We start from the raw sequence: 14,846 nt of genomic DNA on the forward strand, positions 1-14,846 counted from the left end.
GTCCGTATCGGGGTTCAAACTTTAAGGCCACTTTTGGTCAAGAAATCATTTTTGTTACCGATAGTAGAGGTATACCACGTAAAAGAGGAACATTTCTACTTTAATGTGGTGCTAACCGGACATGCCAGTAGGCTCCATAACTAAAGTTAATCCATTTTGAAAAAAATAAATATTAACCATTTTTCTGATCATTACACATTACGTATATATAGCGCGTTTAGAGATGTCCGGATCAGGGTTAAAACTTTAAGGCCATATTTGGTCAAGAAATCATTTTTGTTACCGATGGTAGAGGTATACCACGTGAAAGAAGTACCGTTCTACTTTAATGTGGTGCTAACCGGACATCTTAGTAGGCTCCATAACTAAAGTTAATCGATTTTGAAGGGAAAAAAAAAAATCATTTTTTTAGATCACTACACCTTAGATATACAGCGCGTTTAGTGATGTACGTATCAGGGTTAAAACTTTAAGGCCACTTTTGGTCAAGAAATCATTTTTGTTACCGATAGTAGAGGTATACCACGTGAAAGAGGAACCTTTCTACTTTAATGTGGTGCTAACCAGACATCCTAGTAGGCTCCATAACTAAAGTTAATCGATTTTGAAAAAAAAATCATTTTTCTGATCATTACACATTAAGTATATACAGCGCGTTTGGGGTTTTATTTTCGCCAATCTAGCGTTTTTTCGTCAACTGTCGCTGGTAACACTGGTTATAACAAACACACACGACCGCAGTTGTAGTACAATGTGTCATGTCTTACTGTCCTTTTTTTCTTAGTGGCTGCTGTTAGTGTCTGCTCTTAGTGGCTGCCAGCTTCAATGAGGCATCACACACTACACGAAGCATATTAACTGTGGTAGACCGAAATTCTATACCATAGAAATGCTCGAGTTGAAATGCTAGGGATTACTCACAAAGTGGAGGCGTTATTGCTAAATTGTTTCTATATAGCCAAGCGTTTCAGTGTGGCGCCTCTGGAGAGCTAAAAATCTACTCTGTAGGGTGAATCATTCTGGAGAAATAATATCGGAAATTTGACCGTGTTTTGGCCCTAACTTAGACCGAAAAACGTCACTTTTTGACATATTTTACCCAAATATAGAGCCATCTCTCTACATATGCCTGTTAGGCTCCTGATTTGATTCCTTGTATGTCTTAGCTAGTTGTATGAGATAGGGTCAGTTGACTTGAAAGTTTTCACTCTTCTCACGATTTTTTTGAAAAAAAGGTCAAAACGACCGTTTTTTTTAATGTAAACAAATCTTTGAATACAAAATTAAAAAAAGGTCCATGTGACCCCCTCGGAAAAATGTTGTTTGTTGATGCAGGCTGTCTTATGTGCAAAATAAAGCTATGGGAAGCTCTCTAGTGTATTCCTATCTCGAGTAATGATTTTCTAAACACATGGGTTTTCAGTGCTCAAATCTGTACAAACTGTACAGAGGGAGTTGAAGATGATGTTTTAAATTATATGTCACATTCTAACATCCAAGTATGGACATAACCGTTGGATGCACATTTCTATGACACTGTATGCACGATAAATGGCTAAACTAGAATATTTTTTAAAGGAGGGTGAAGAGTTTTTGGCGCATATCAGTCAATATGCGCCAGGAAGGTGATGGGGTTGTGGGATGTTTCCCTTAATGCAGGTCGAAAAGGCGGAAATGTTTTATTTTACAATAGCAAAACTAGATGATTTTGTCGAGGGTGAAAGAAGTGTTTAAGGCGCATTTCAGCTGTAATGCGCCAAGAAGGGGTGGGGTTATTGTATTTGTCTTGTCTTGTTTCGGAAAAGGTGATAGAGTTTTTACAGTACGTATACTTGTCGCCAATGGTAGATGTAATTTCAGTGATATATATTCAGCATGTGCAAGTACGTTTTCAGGCGTGCATGTACACTGCAGCATTGTGTGCATTTTCAAGACATCGATGTGCACATTTATACTAAACACCTTTCAGCTGGACCGATTATAGGTGGCCTATATCTATTTCGATGCAAATAGGTGCTATATTTTCCCACAATATCAATTTGTTTTGTGACATTTGACGCAATGTGAACATCCGGTCCACAGGACGTATCATTAAGTCGATGCATGCTTTCTACTCAAGATGTGGCAAATCATGGAGAGGGTACCTATCATATATGTAGCCAATATACAGCGCTATCACAACCCCAGTTATAATACGGACCCATGCAGCTGCAACTATTTAGGAAATTAACTTAGAAGAATTAGCTGTAGCTGTAACACGGACGTTTACAGACCTGCAATTAATCTGAGCCTGAACAACTATATACCCTTAATGTTGGGAAATTGTATAGCACATGCAGTACGTGTGCATTTAGCTATTATAGTGTAGACGAAGCCTCACAAAAGCTTTGTTGGAGGATTTCATCTTTATACAAATATGAGTTACTTTGACAAAATGTCTGCAATGTTTGAAGAGTTAACGGCACTCGATCCATCAGGCACGGTCAAGTTTCTGCTCGTGTGTGATTCATGATTTTGATAGCATATGTTTATTTGAAGAAAGGGGAAAAACTTTTTGGAGTGGTTTGTACTAAGGAAGAGAGTTAATTTGGACTCAATTTTTGATCATTATGGTGAAGTGATTCTTGGTTCTGCTTTACATTAATGTTAACCTTTACCGGGTAAATTGCAGCAAACTTTAATGCGAATTAAAAAAATATCAACAAGTGGAGGGAACAAAGACAGGAAATTACGATGACAAGAAAACAATCCTCGACCATTCTTTCCAAATGGAATCTGAGTCAGCATATAACGGACAATTGGTTCCAATGAAATACCAAAGCTTCCGCAGAACTACGGCAAATTTTCATGAAAAGAAAAAACGGACGAAAGTGGCTTCATAAAGTAGTCACTTATACTGAGCGGATCTAGTAAAGGATCAAAATTTGTCAGTCCAGATCTTTGGTAGGCTAAAATTTCAGGGAGGGCCATTCAAAGCCATATGTTCATTAACCAACCTAGTAGGTCCCAATCACGCCTTACACAGTTACTAATTACAGACAAAACCATGGCGGGAAAACTTCTGAAATTGGTGGCGCTGTATCAAATTACAAGGGAAAAAATATGCTCAAGAAGCAACTGACAATACAAACATGCCAAATACGAAAGACATAAATATGTCCACCTTCTACATGTGTCACGCCCCACACAATAATTCATTACATTACTTTTAAAAGCAATAGGGCACATACAAAGCCCACTGACTATCAGACTATCATATATGACATATAATCTAACATACAGTCCCTGATACTTTCTTGCTTCCAAAAAAAATAATAATAATTAAGCCTGCCATATAAATTATTTTTAACAGTTTCCTAACGTGAACACTAACGTATCTGCTACCAATACATACAAGCCAAGTATGAAAGAAAACAAATGCTGTCAACATAAGGCCATTTTAAGATGTTTACATTATGCCTGCCTACTCATTATGTATGACTCATGGCATTACTTGAAAAAGCAATCAATATACAGCTGATTGGCTACCAGACTATCATATACGACATGAATCCATATGAACATATGGTTCCTGAGCTACTCCCACACACATTTATATGTATATATATATATATATATATATATATATATATATATATATATATATATATATAAATATATATATATATATATATATATATATATGTATATATATATATATTTACAGTCACCTTCATGAATTACAACAATGATAATTAAGATTAAAACTACATTGAAAATATTCATACTTACGGGGAGAGTTTTGATACATTCTTGCTGGCCATCGTCTTTGATTTTGTGTGCAGATATTCAATTTGTAATAGATTCCGATCTGGAGAAGAAATACATGTTTACGAAATTAAAAGGACTGCATTTGTCGGTTCATTGGATCTTGGTCGCCAATAACTATTTATAACTAAATGACCATATATATAACTGAAATTCATAACTGCAGTTTTGTGCCTTTGGACATCTGACTGAGTTAATGCAATTGGTTGGGATGTGAGTGGAGCGTGTATGAGGAGATGGTTACACTGTACCAAAACTGATTGTGAAAAAGAAAAACTTTGTATGTAACCAAACTTCTATGTTGATATTAGTTACAGCATTTGTATGCTTTTGTGTATGATGTGATGGTATTATGAAATGTAATTAGAGAAACAATGTACAGTAAAGGCAATTCATGCACATGGATATTACAATTCCACAATGCAAGTTACCAGTATATTGACCCTCTTCTTGGTTCCTGTCTTCATGTCACCCCCCCCCCCTCTCTCTCTCTCACTCATTTGATGAACAATACAACAAGACTCTCTCACATACTATCCGTACTAGCTACAATGTAACAAATGGTGGCAGACTGTATATTTATGTGTCTTGTTGATACTCTTGTGGGTTCAGTTAACATGGAAACAGACTGCCTAAATTATGACACAGATGAGAAGCTTTAATATTTATGCTGATAATTAAGCATTAACATTCATCAATATAAATTTCCAGTAATAAATTCAAAACATATGAGCTGAATAGAAAACAATTAGGGAATGAACGCAGTCCGCTATGACATCATCACTATGGCTCATAAAGTTTGAAGGACATGAATCTTGAATTTGAGAGATCTTGTATACTGTGACATTCTCTCTATTTAGAATGTCATTAAAATGCAACGTTTAGTAGAAATATTATATTCCTCTGAAAATAGGGGAGTTGAATATTATATATAAAAAGTTAACAAAAAGAAGTTTCCAGCTGAATTGCTGTGATGACATCATTCAGCTGTTGCTAGATGCATTTCACAAAATACCACCAAATTGAAAGATTTTCTTTGCCATACAAGATGCTATAAAGGTTTTGACCTATATCTTGCCAGCATTATGTCTGTAAGGAATCAACTTCAGCCACCTGAATACCTTTTGAATGTCACTGTGAATACAAATTATTTGTATGCATGTATTATTAGATGAATTATCAACCTGAATGAAGTCATCAATATCAATCCAGTCAATAGTTATTATTACCATGTCTCTCCACATACTGCTGAAGATCTATTCGGTCTGCCTTTCCCAAAGCTGTAGCAAGCACTCTGCAGGTGGCCTTAGTATCATTCCTTTTTCTCCAGTGACGAAGCATAAAGTATTTTGTGTCTTGATGACACCGGCGATTATCTTCCTTTAAATTATCAAGATCAGCATCGCTAATATTCAAATACCTGGCAAGGCTTTGCCACTCTGAATCCAGCTTTTCTGCCAAATACTACAAGAAAGATGAATTGAAATTAAATCTGCTTCATTTACATTCAAAACATAAATATCTTACACTAAGGACAATTTATAGAATAGCTGTGGATGGAAGAGACCTCGATGAATTGGTACACTAATGGCTTGTGGTCTAGTTGAAACAAATAAATTGATGTGACAATAGAACATCAGAGGGGCTTATATTGTAATATTTATACAGAAAGTAGATGCTTCATTGTCCAAGAACTAAAAAACAACCCTAAATAACTGCCTATCTTCTTTCTGCCACACAAATACATAACATAATGCTATGTCCACTTGGAACAGTATGATATCTGTACAATCCTTACAAATTTACTTATAAAAAGCATAACCAAGGCTGCTGAACAAATTTCAGAACCCACCAGACTTCTGGGAGAATGGCCACAAATAAGTTAATTTATTACAGTCATTGGAATATTAAATATTAGGTAGTAAAGCCACGGGATGCAGGATGAGGCATGACAGCTAGCAGGACACTTTACTGATCACAGACACCCCGCACAACCCCTCCAAACAAACACAACAATTTTGTCGCCTATCCCTGGATCATTGTTGTAGAATCTTGACAAACATCATTATGATAATAAATACCTCTAAAATGCAATCAGGTACTGTACTGTCTGCAATTTCACCTGTGGACTGATTCCCCTGTGGAAAGAGAACATACATTACCATTAAACTTACCAAAAAGATACATTGTTCCAAACTAGTATTTTCGAAGGCTGCAAAATACACTAATTTATCTTACACATACTATTATAGCTAAATTCAATCTCCATATATTTGGTGTAAGGATCAACCATAGCATCAGAGAAGAATTGCAAGAAGTGGAAGAAATAGGAGGTATTACCAAACGGGTAGAAACACACGCATAGAGAAAAGAATCTACTCATATAAATCAATTCCTGATATTCATTAATTATTTTCTCCATTCTCACACCCTTGCAAAATATTGTCGTCTTGTAAAATATGTTTTTACTTTTATTTTGCAAATGGAAATGCAACAGAAATGCTCAGTATCATGCATAGCTTGTCATTATGATTATTAAGCAATCACATATTTCTTTGTTTTACTAGACATTCTCTTTTGCTTGTATAAAAGTAAAAGTTCTGTAGGTCTTGATTTTTTTGTAGACCTTATCTCCTCCATTTCATTTTATGGCTGGACCACCCTTTGCCTCTTACTCTACATTTTAAATCAGTTAGAAAATACAGGAATGCGTATAAGTTTTTGGAAACTATATGTTGACAGGTGTTTTTTTTTCTATGTGTTTGTTTTTAGCAGGGAGTTTTTATGGAACAACTCCCTAGTTAAAGCCACATGCAGAGGTTACAACATCACCAAGAAAGCATAAACATTCAGAAGGAGAGAAACATTATGGAGAGATTCATTTCATTCCAAACCTACTTTGCATGGTTTTGTGGCATCTACAAGCCTGTACAAAGAAACTTATTTACTTTAGCCAGTTGATGATGATGATAAAACTGATGTTGGTTGCATAATTCGGGCAAAGATCAGGTCATAAAATCAAATATTTCCTGACTATCCATAGAATTGACTGACAAAAGTAGTGTTGGCACTCAAACATGTCTTCAACAGTGGTAAGGTATATAATGCAACACATTACAATCATGTTACCACCCTAACATTGTTTTGTTAAAGTGATGTCAGGTATAATGGTTCACTATAATATTACAACATGCAGCTCATGCTAATAAGGATATGAACCCTCAAGTGGATAGTTTGAGATCAGTGCGCTTTCTCAGATGATGCAGTGCTTAAGAAACATTAGCTAAACCACTTAGTTCATGAAAATCTGGGCCAAGAGCCTGTCAACTCAACAGCTTGATCTAACCTTTTGATCTCTTTGTACCAAAATCCATTTAATCAGTAATACACATATCAAACATTTCCATTCCAAAACAACGAACCTCCAACTTTAATACAAATATAATAGGATCAGAGTTCCCCTGTTGTGCTGAAACATTGCAGAATGAGTCCTGAGTTTGTTTCCTTTGAAGTACAAATGACACTAAGTGATCTTCAGACCCTGCTATAGACTGCCAAGATATCTCCTACAAGAAGAACAAAATGATTTATGCATTTGGTGATGTTTAAACCATGCAGATACATTGCTAAGCAAGAGCCCAAGGGCACTGTGGTTCCTTGGGTAGAGGTATATGACAATACACATAATATTATCATAGCAAGATTGGGCTCAAATAGTCCAAGTAATTGTGGTCGGACTACATGTACCCATAAAGTAACCAACACTATAGCCAACACTTTTGAGATCTGAATATGGCGTCGAAAATGTAAGAAATATAAGGTCACCTACAAGCGGGTCAACAGATTTGATAACATTGGTGACCTCAGATCACATGACCGTTAAGTTTGAAAATGTTCCACCACCCCATTAACAACTTGTCCCAAAATATCAATCGTGTCAGACCTTGGCACTGGGAGTTAATTGCATTAAATGTCTAAACATTAACTTTGAACTCATATAACTTCACACACAAAGGTCACATGGGGGTCAACTCATTGACATTTTTGATTGGTGAGACGTGAATATAGCATCAAAACTATAAAAATTCAAATATTTTTTCTTTGCCCATTTTCTCCCCCCAAAATACTAGTTTTTTAACATTAATTGACCTTTGGTGACCTCGGATCACATGACCATTAAGTTTGAAAATATTCCTCTATACCATTCGCAACTTGTCCCAAAATATCAACCGTGTCACACTTTGGCACTGGGAGTTATTGCATTAAATGTCTGAAAATTAACTTTGACCTCTTATAACTTCACACACAAAGCTCACCCGGGTGTCAACCCATTGACATTTTTGATCGGAAGGTACCTTTGATATCCAAATCTAGCATCAAAACCAAACATTTCTTTTTTGCCCGTTTTCTCCCAAAATAAGCACATGTTTTCTAATGTGACCTCTGACCTTTTGACCTTGGTTTCAGATGTAGTTTGATCTCCTGATTCCAAAAATCAACAAGACAAGTCTGTACAGCCATCCTAACTCTGACTGAAAACTTTGACCCCATATAACTTCGCACACGAAGGTCACACGGGGGTCAACCTATCGACATTTATGATCAGAAGGTACCTTTGACATCTGAAAATAGCATCGAAACTGTAAAAATCCCCAAAACACTTAAAGGTCATCAGAGGTCAAATTGAGGTCAAGGGTCGCCCAGATGCGGGTCGACAATTAGATTACATTGAAGCAACTCCCAACCCTAACAGACAATTCGTTCTTAAGTTATCGCAAAAATACTTGTTTTTTAACATTAATTGACCTTTGGTGTCCTCGGATCACATTACCGTTAAGTTTGAAAATATTTCCCTATACCAATCGCAACTTGTCCCAAAATATCAACCGTGTCACACTTTGGCACTGGGAGTTATTGCACTAAATGTCTGAAAATTAACTTTGACCTCATATAACTTCACACGCAAAGGTCACCCATTGACATTTTTGATTGGTGAGACGTAAATATAGCATCAAAACTATAAAAATTCAAACATTTTTTCTTTGCCCATTTTTTCCCCCCAAAATACTAGTTTTTTAACATTAATTGACCTTTGGTGAACTCGGATCACATGACCATTAAGTTTGAAAATATTCCCCTATACCATTCACAACTTGTCCAAAAATATCAACTGTGTCACACTTTATTGCATTAAATGTCTGAAAATTAACTTTGACAACGTATGACTTCACACACAAAGCTCACCCGGGTGTCGACCCATTGACTTTTTGATTGGAAGGTACCTTTGATATCCAAATCTAGCATCAAAACCAAACATTTTCTTTTTCGCCCGTTTTCTCCCAAAATAAGCACATTTTTTCTAATGTGACCTTTGACCTTGGCTTCAGATGCAGTTTGGTCTCCTGATTCCAAAAAAACAACAAGACAAGTCTATACAGCCATCCTAACTCCGACCGAAAACTTTGACCCCATATAACTTCGCACACGAAGGTCACACAGGGGTCAACCTATTAACATTTATGATCATAAGGTACCTTTTACATCTGAAAATAGCATCAAAACTGTAAAAATGCCCAAAACACTTAAAGGTCACCAGAGGTCAAATTGAGGTCAAGGGTCACCCAGATGCAGGTCGACAATTGGATTACATTGAAGCAACTCCCAACACTAACGGACAATTCGTTTTCAAGTTATCGCAAAAATACTTGTTTTTAACATTAATTGACCTTAGGTGACCTCGGATCACATGCAAGTTAAGTTTCAAAATGTTCCCCTAACCAGTTCACAACTTGTCCCAAAATATCAACATTGTTGCACATTGGCACTGGGAGTTATTGCAGTTTTAATATTTTGGGTTTTTGGACCATAACTGACCTTTGTGGGCACCAAAAACAATAAGGCACATCTTCTCTATGTGGGGGATCTATAGTCCAAGTCTGGCCTCAATCCAACTTTCCCTTATTGAGATAGAGCGTACCCACACAGACACACACAAACCTGACTACATTGGTTCCTTTTGCTAAAGCAAGGAACCAAAAACCTTGTTGTCGAGCTTCCATTGCAGATGAACATATCAAAGAAATATTACTGTCACAGTATTTTATAGCAAGTAAATATGATGCCGTATCTCCTACCCTAGCTGACAGTGTACAGTTTGTGCATAACTTGGTACAATTGTGTATATTCCACAGTATTACACTATGTAAGCCAGAGTGCTGTATGTCATTATGAGTTCAACCTGGTTAGCCCTCGCTTGGTTTATACCCGAAAAAAACAGCAATTTTTCGGGTATCATGTGATCTACGAAGTAACCATAAAATCTTAGCTTATGAAGCAGCTGCAGCAGGAATAAACTTTCACAAAAAATCTTGAGGAGTGAGAGATGGAAAATAGCTTTGGTTACTTTGTAGATCATGTGATACCCGGAAAATTAATGTTTTTAGAGTATAATCCAAGCGAGGATAACCACATTGAACTCCTAATGGTAAACTAATAAGAAATTATGACATTTTTTTAGCACCCTCTCACAAACATAATAAACTATGTTATCAAGTCTAAATTAAAGTAATATCTGACCACTTTAGAACTGAAATATGCAAATGAAAAAATTTACCTTTTTTGGTTTATCTTGCTCTATAGCCCAAGTATTGCCTGGATCAGTGCCATTAAATGATATAGTTAATGGCTGTTTTCCTTCTTTCAAAAATTTCAATTTGAGTTTTTTTGCAGGTTTCATGTCTGGATTCAATTCTAGTATCTGAAATGAAAATCATTTACTAGATGTTACTCTCACTAAAACAAACAATTTATGTCAAATTTACTGATCAATTCATAGGTTAATCCACAAAAAAGTGACTTTATAAAGAAAAATATCTTTTTGTAAAAAATATACTTGCTGGTATACTATTTTAGAAAGAATGATGCATCACAACACACCATTTAATAATGAATTTACATTTGGTTCACCACGTTCAGGAATGTCTTCGTAATATCCAACTTCTAAATTGGCAGTTTTCTTATCCTGTAGTATATCTTTCGTAGCAAATACCACAATATTCTTAGCTTCAACTTCTTTGTCATCAATTACAATCTTCACCCAGCAAAAGCCAAGAAGTCTCAATGTACACTTTGAACGATGAAAGATGTAAGGGCTGAGCGGTCTCTCTTCCCAACAGGGTCTTTGGCCTGTCAAGTTTACAGAAATGAATTTCAATCAGATAAATGAAATCACTAAGAGTGTTGATTTTAATATTTTACCATAAACTACCAGTCCATCAACCTTGTGCATGGTATTTCATAAATATTAAATATTAATTTATTAACTCCAGTGTGTTTGTCTATGAATTAATTTACTTTTAGCTGAAACGGTGGATAGTATGCTTGATAAGTAAATATTTATTATCATTATACAGAGATGTCAATGTATATAACAATGATGTGCTTTTCTTTTGGTAACATCCTGACACATAAACCGCACATGTGCAGCAATAAACAATACACAGGATAGAAGGATTTATGAAGTGTCTATCAATATAAAGAGGAGTGTGTATGTCTGAGAAAGCTTTTTATTGATTCTGTTCCCTGTGAGGGAGTGAAATAAAAATCAAGATCCAGCAGTCTGTATAGTAGCATATCTAATCGAAAACAATTGGGCTGCATCATTCATGTTTACAAATTCACAATCTTCATTCTACAACTTTGCACCCCCCTCCCAATAAAAACAAGAGCATAAAATTGTCCTTTTACCCATTCAGTTTTGGCATCATTCCCCATTGTCACTTGATATTAAGGTAATAGATAACTTGTGAAGGTTGCACATCTATTTAACATTTTTCTTCTTGTATTTAATTATGCAAAACTTCAGATCATTAAATCTTTTACTATAGGCTACTAGAAATTGCACCAGGCCATCAACTAGATTTGCAAGCCTTCCCAGAATCAGGCAAAAGGCACAAGGATCCTCTGCAGGACTTATAAAAGCTAGTTAGCAATTTCTTGTTATATTGGTCCAGACAAAAGTGACAAGAAAGATTAGTGACAACACCGATTAGATTAACTAGCCTCCCCTAAACCAATCACACAAGACACCACATACTAAGACTCGCTGCTTGTCCCATACAGCTGGTGAACCAAGCCATTTTATTGTTCCAGACAAAATAAAGAGTTCAATGCATTGCTTCATAAAGTCAAAAATTACAATAATCAGTTAATCTGTTGCAGTAGATTTGAAGTCCACTGCCCAATGAAGAGTTGCCATAAAGCTGTCTCTTTCATTTTAATGCATGAATAATTCAGTGTGTTGCAGCCCTGTCATTGGATCACAGCCAGACCACTTTCATTAATATTAACTTTGTTCTTGAATAGCTAAAAACCAAGTAAACCCAACCGTGAACAACTTCTATAATGTCTTCATATACAAGATAATTTCAGACTTATTCTTAACGTTGAGAAGCACATTGCCTCAAAGCGAAAATTTTACTAGCTCTGCTCGCAGAAAATACATGGCATTAAGGACTTGTTTTTCTCATTCAATCAATGAACTTTGCGACTCTTGACTTAACCTCTGCTTATCATCTACCTTACTGTTACATTTATGTAGTAGCATAGACAATCTCTGATGTTTTTCGCTGTTTTATTCCTCACTGTGCTTTGTTTTACTTGTGTGGGTGTTTATGTTTGTACGTACGTGTTTGTATGCGTGTGTGTCTCTGTATTTGTACGTTTGTAGGTGTGTGTGTGGGTATTTGTATGTGTATGTATATGTACTTTTATGCATGTGTGTAAGTGTGAGTTTTGTATTCACTGAAGGTTTGTTTTTCTGGATGTGTAATTTTGGTATAAGAGGAGAAGAAGAAATACTCAATTCAGAATCAATATTCGCATTATGTAAATAATTCCTTTGTATCATTCAGCTAACAAACCTATGTTGTTATCAGAACTCTAAATATAATCGATGTACCATAAAAAAATAAAATAAAAAAATAAAAAAACTTTGTTCTTGAATAACTAAAAACCATATAAACCAACTGTGATCTCCTTCTATAATGTCTTCAAATACAAGATAATATGATACCTAACTAATTTGTTGGCTGCATTTTATATCTCTGAATCCTATCCACCAAAGTTTTGCAGTTATTATACACACCCTTAACTACACAGTTCTGTTGTAAATAATTTGTCAAAAGTTTTGGATGTTTACTGAGAGTTACTTTTTTCTAAATGAATATTATTTGTTTTAGCTTCTTTGATGAAAGGCAAGCAGTGTGGTATAGAAAATAAACTTTCACTGTTGCAGTGTATGCTGTCAACTTTTCCATTTCACAGTGCATTCCACAGTGCATTCCACACATGTTAGGTGGCAGCTATTCGGTGAGGAGTAAAGTGAAATATTGTATGTGATAAATCATGTGAAGTCAAATAAAGTACAATAATGTGTGAAATTAAGCAATATATTGTAAGATAAAGTGAGGTTTACCTTCTTCATGGTGACTGACATAAACCTTGGCTTTAGCTTTTTCCTCATTAATAAAAGTCAGACAATGTGGTAAGGTCAATGAAACTTCACGTTTTAACTGCAAACCATTCGGCAGAAGCTCCAATACCACTGATGAATTACTTGAAAAGGATGTGGCTGGCTCATTTAGAACACTTGGTGGAATGATTTTTACTTGGATATTGAGTTCCTCTGTGACTGCGTTTGGTGGAAAAACCAGTTTAATGCCCGTGTTTGGAATCTGTAATAATCCTCCCTTTCCAGATATGGAAGATGTTATTGTCATGGTGTCTGGTGGCTTCCAGTCTGAGGGGGAAAAATAGCTAAATTGCTACCTGACAGTATCATCTGTTTACATTTTAAACAATATACCAGTGATTGACGCTCATTGTGTAACAAAGTTATTGGAAATTATCTTTTGAAAAGCATATCGTACTATGTTTTATTTCATTTCAAATTTGATGAAATTTAATGAATGCATCTGTAAAACCCTAGTTTGTTAAGTCATGATGGCAATTTACCTTATTTTACTTCAAAAGATACAAATGATTTATCCCTTGAGGAAATTACTTTCCTGCACCTTGATGAACTAATACAATATGCAGAAGCATTGACAATTAAATAACCGAAATGTATCACATTTCAAGGGAACAAAAATAACCATTATAATTGGAAGTGCCCCCTTTAAAGAACCACTGTCATGATGAAATCACATCCTGTTGTAAGGACTCATCGTCATCGTACCACTAGGATTAGGTCACATTCACACATCACTATATTTAGGGTACGTAACAATATTGAGAAAGGAAGGGAAGGGGTAGGGGCAGGATTGCTGCTATTGTGCAGGCATTGACTTCCATGCATGTTGACAACCTTTATGCTTTCATGGTTTTAATGTTGCAGTAAACTATTTTTGTATTACAAGACAAATGACATATGAAAGTTTGATTATATACATGCTACTAACTATGCTCATAAAAGCTCAGCTCACCAGTGATTTTTAGAAATAATCCTGCAAACACTCCCAAATGTGACGTAGCAATTAATACTCTTTTTCTCGTTCAGTACTATAAACAGGCCACTTTAACAATAGAGAACAAACTAATGTTTCAGCAAGCAGAATACCACTACTCGGGTACTTCTCATTCAGCTTTGATTCATGTCAGAAGAATGCTTGTTTGGACCAAAAAACATTGTTTTTCTATCAATATTCTTCATATATTTACAAATTTTGATTAATGCCAATATCATGTACACCTCATGAAGTGTACAGGAAATAGTGAAATAAAAGTTGGAGTGCACACCAACTTTCATTTAAATACAAAGAAGGTATATACCCACCTTCTTCTTCTCCTACTGTCAGTTGTTGCTTATGAAATGTTGATGAAGATCTGTTAATGGATGACTTTCTTTGTTCACCTACAGAGAAACATAATTGTAAAATATGCATTTATTTTCAAAGCAGTAAGTAGAAATATAATTAGACTTGTTTCAAGCTTAAAGTCTCCATTTGTTTTGAATTTGTCCCAAGCTTAAAGGAAAGTAG

General features: G+C 35.5%; 1 protein-coding gene across 7 annotated transcripts in view; it reads right to left on the bottom strand.

Moving 5' to 3' along the window:
- LOC139976942 (uncharacterized) overlaps window positions 1-14,846 on the bottom strand; it is a 179,773-nt gene that overhangs the window by 82,341 nt on the left and 82,586 nt on the right. For all 7 annotated transcript variants that reach the window (XR_011796329.1, XR_011796330.1, XR_011796331.1 and 4 more), the window contains exons 31-38: window positions 14,642-14,719; window positions 13,283-13,606; window positions 10,763-10,992; window positions 10,421-10,564; window positions 7,230-7,373; window positions 5,889-5,945; window positions 5,037-5,271; window positions 3,772-3,850 (exon numbers count right to left, since the gene is read on the bottom strand). Coding sequence is in view for 4 of the 7 variants with exons in the window: in XM_071985830.1 (XP_071841931.1) it covers window positions 3,772-3,850; window positions 5,037-5,271; window positions 5,889-5,945; window positions 7,230-7,373; window positions 10,421-10,564; window positions 10,763-10,992; window positions 13,283-13,606; window positions 14,642-14,719 (1,291 nt within the window). In the remaining 3 variants the exon portion in view is untranslated. The remainder of the gene's footprint in view (window positions 1-3,771; window positions 3,851-5,036; window positions 5,272-5,888; window positions 5,946-7,229; window positions 7,374-10,420; window positions 10,565-10,762; window positions 10,993-13,282; window positions 13,607-14,641; window positions 14,720-14,846) is intronic.

Source organism: Apostichopus japonicus, chromosome 12 (genome assembly GCF_037975245.1).
Source record: "Apostichopus japonicus isolate 1M-3 chromosome 12, ASM3797524v1, whole genome shotgun sequence".
Lineage (NCBI taxonomy): Eukaryota > Metazoa > Echinodermata > Holothuroidea > Aspidochirotida > Stichopodidae > Apostichopus > Apostichopus japonicus.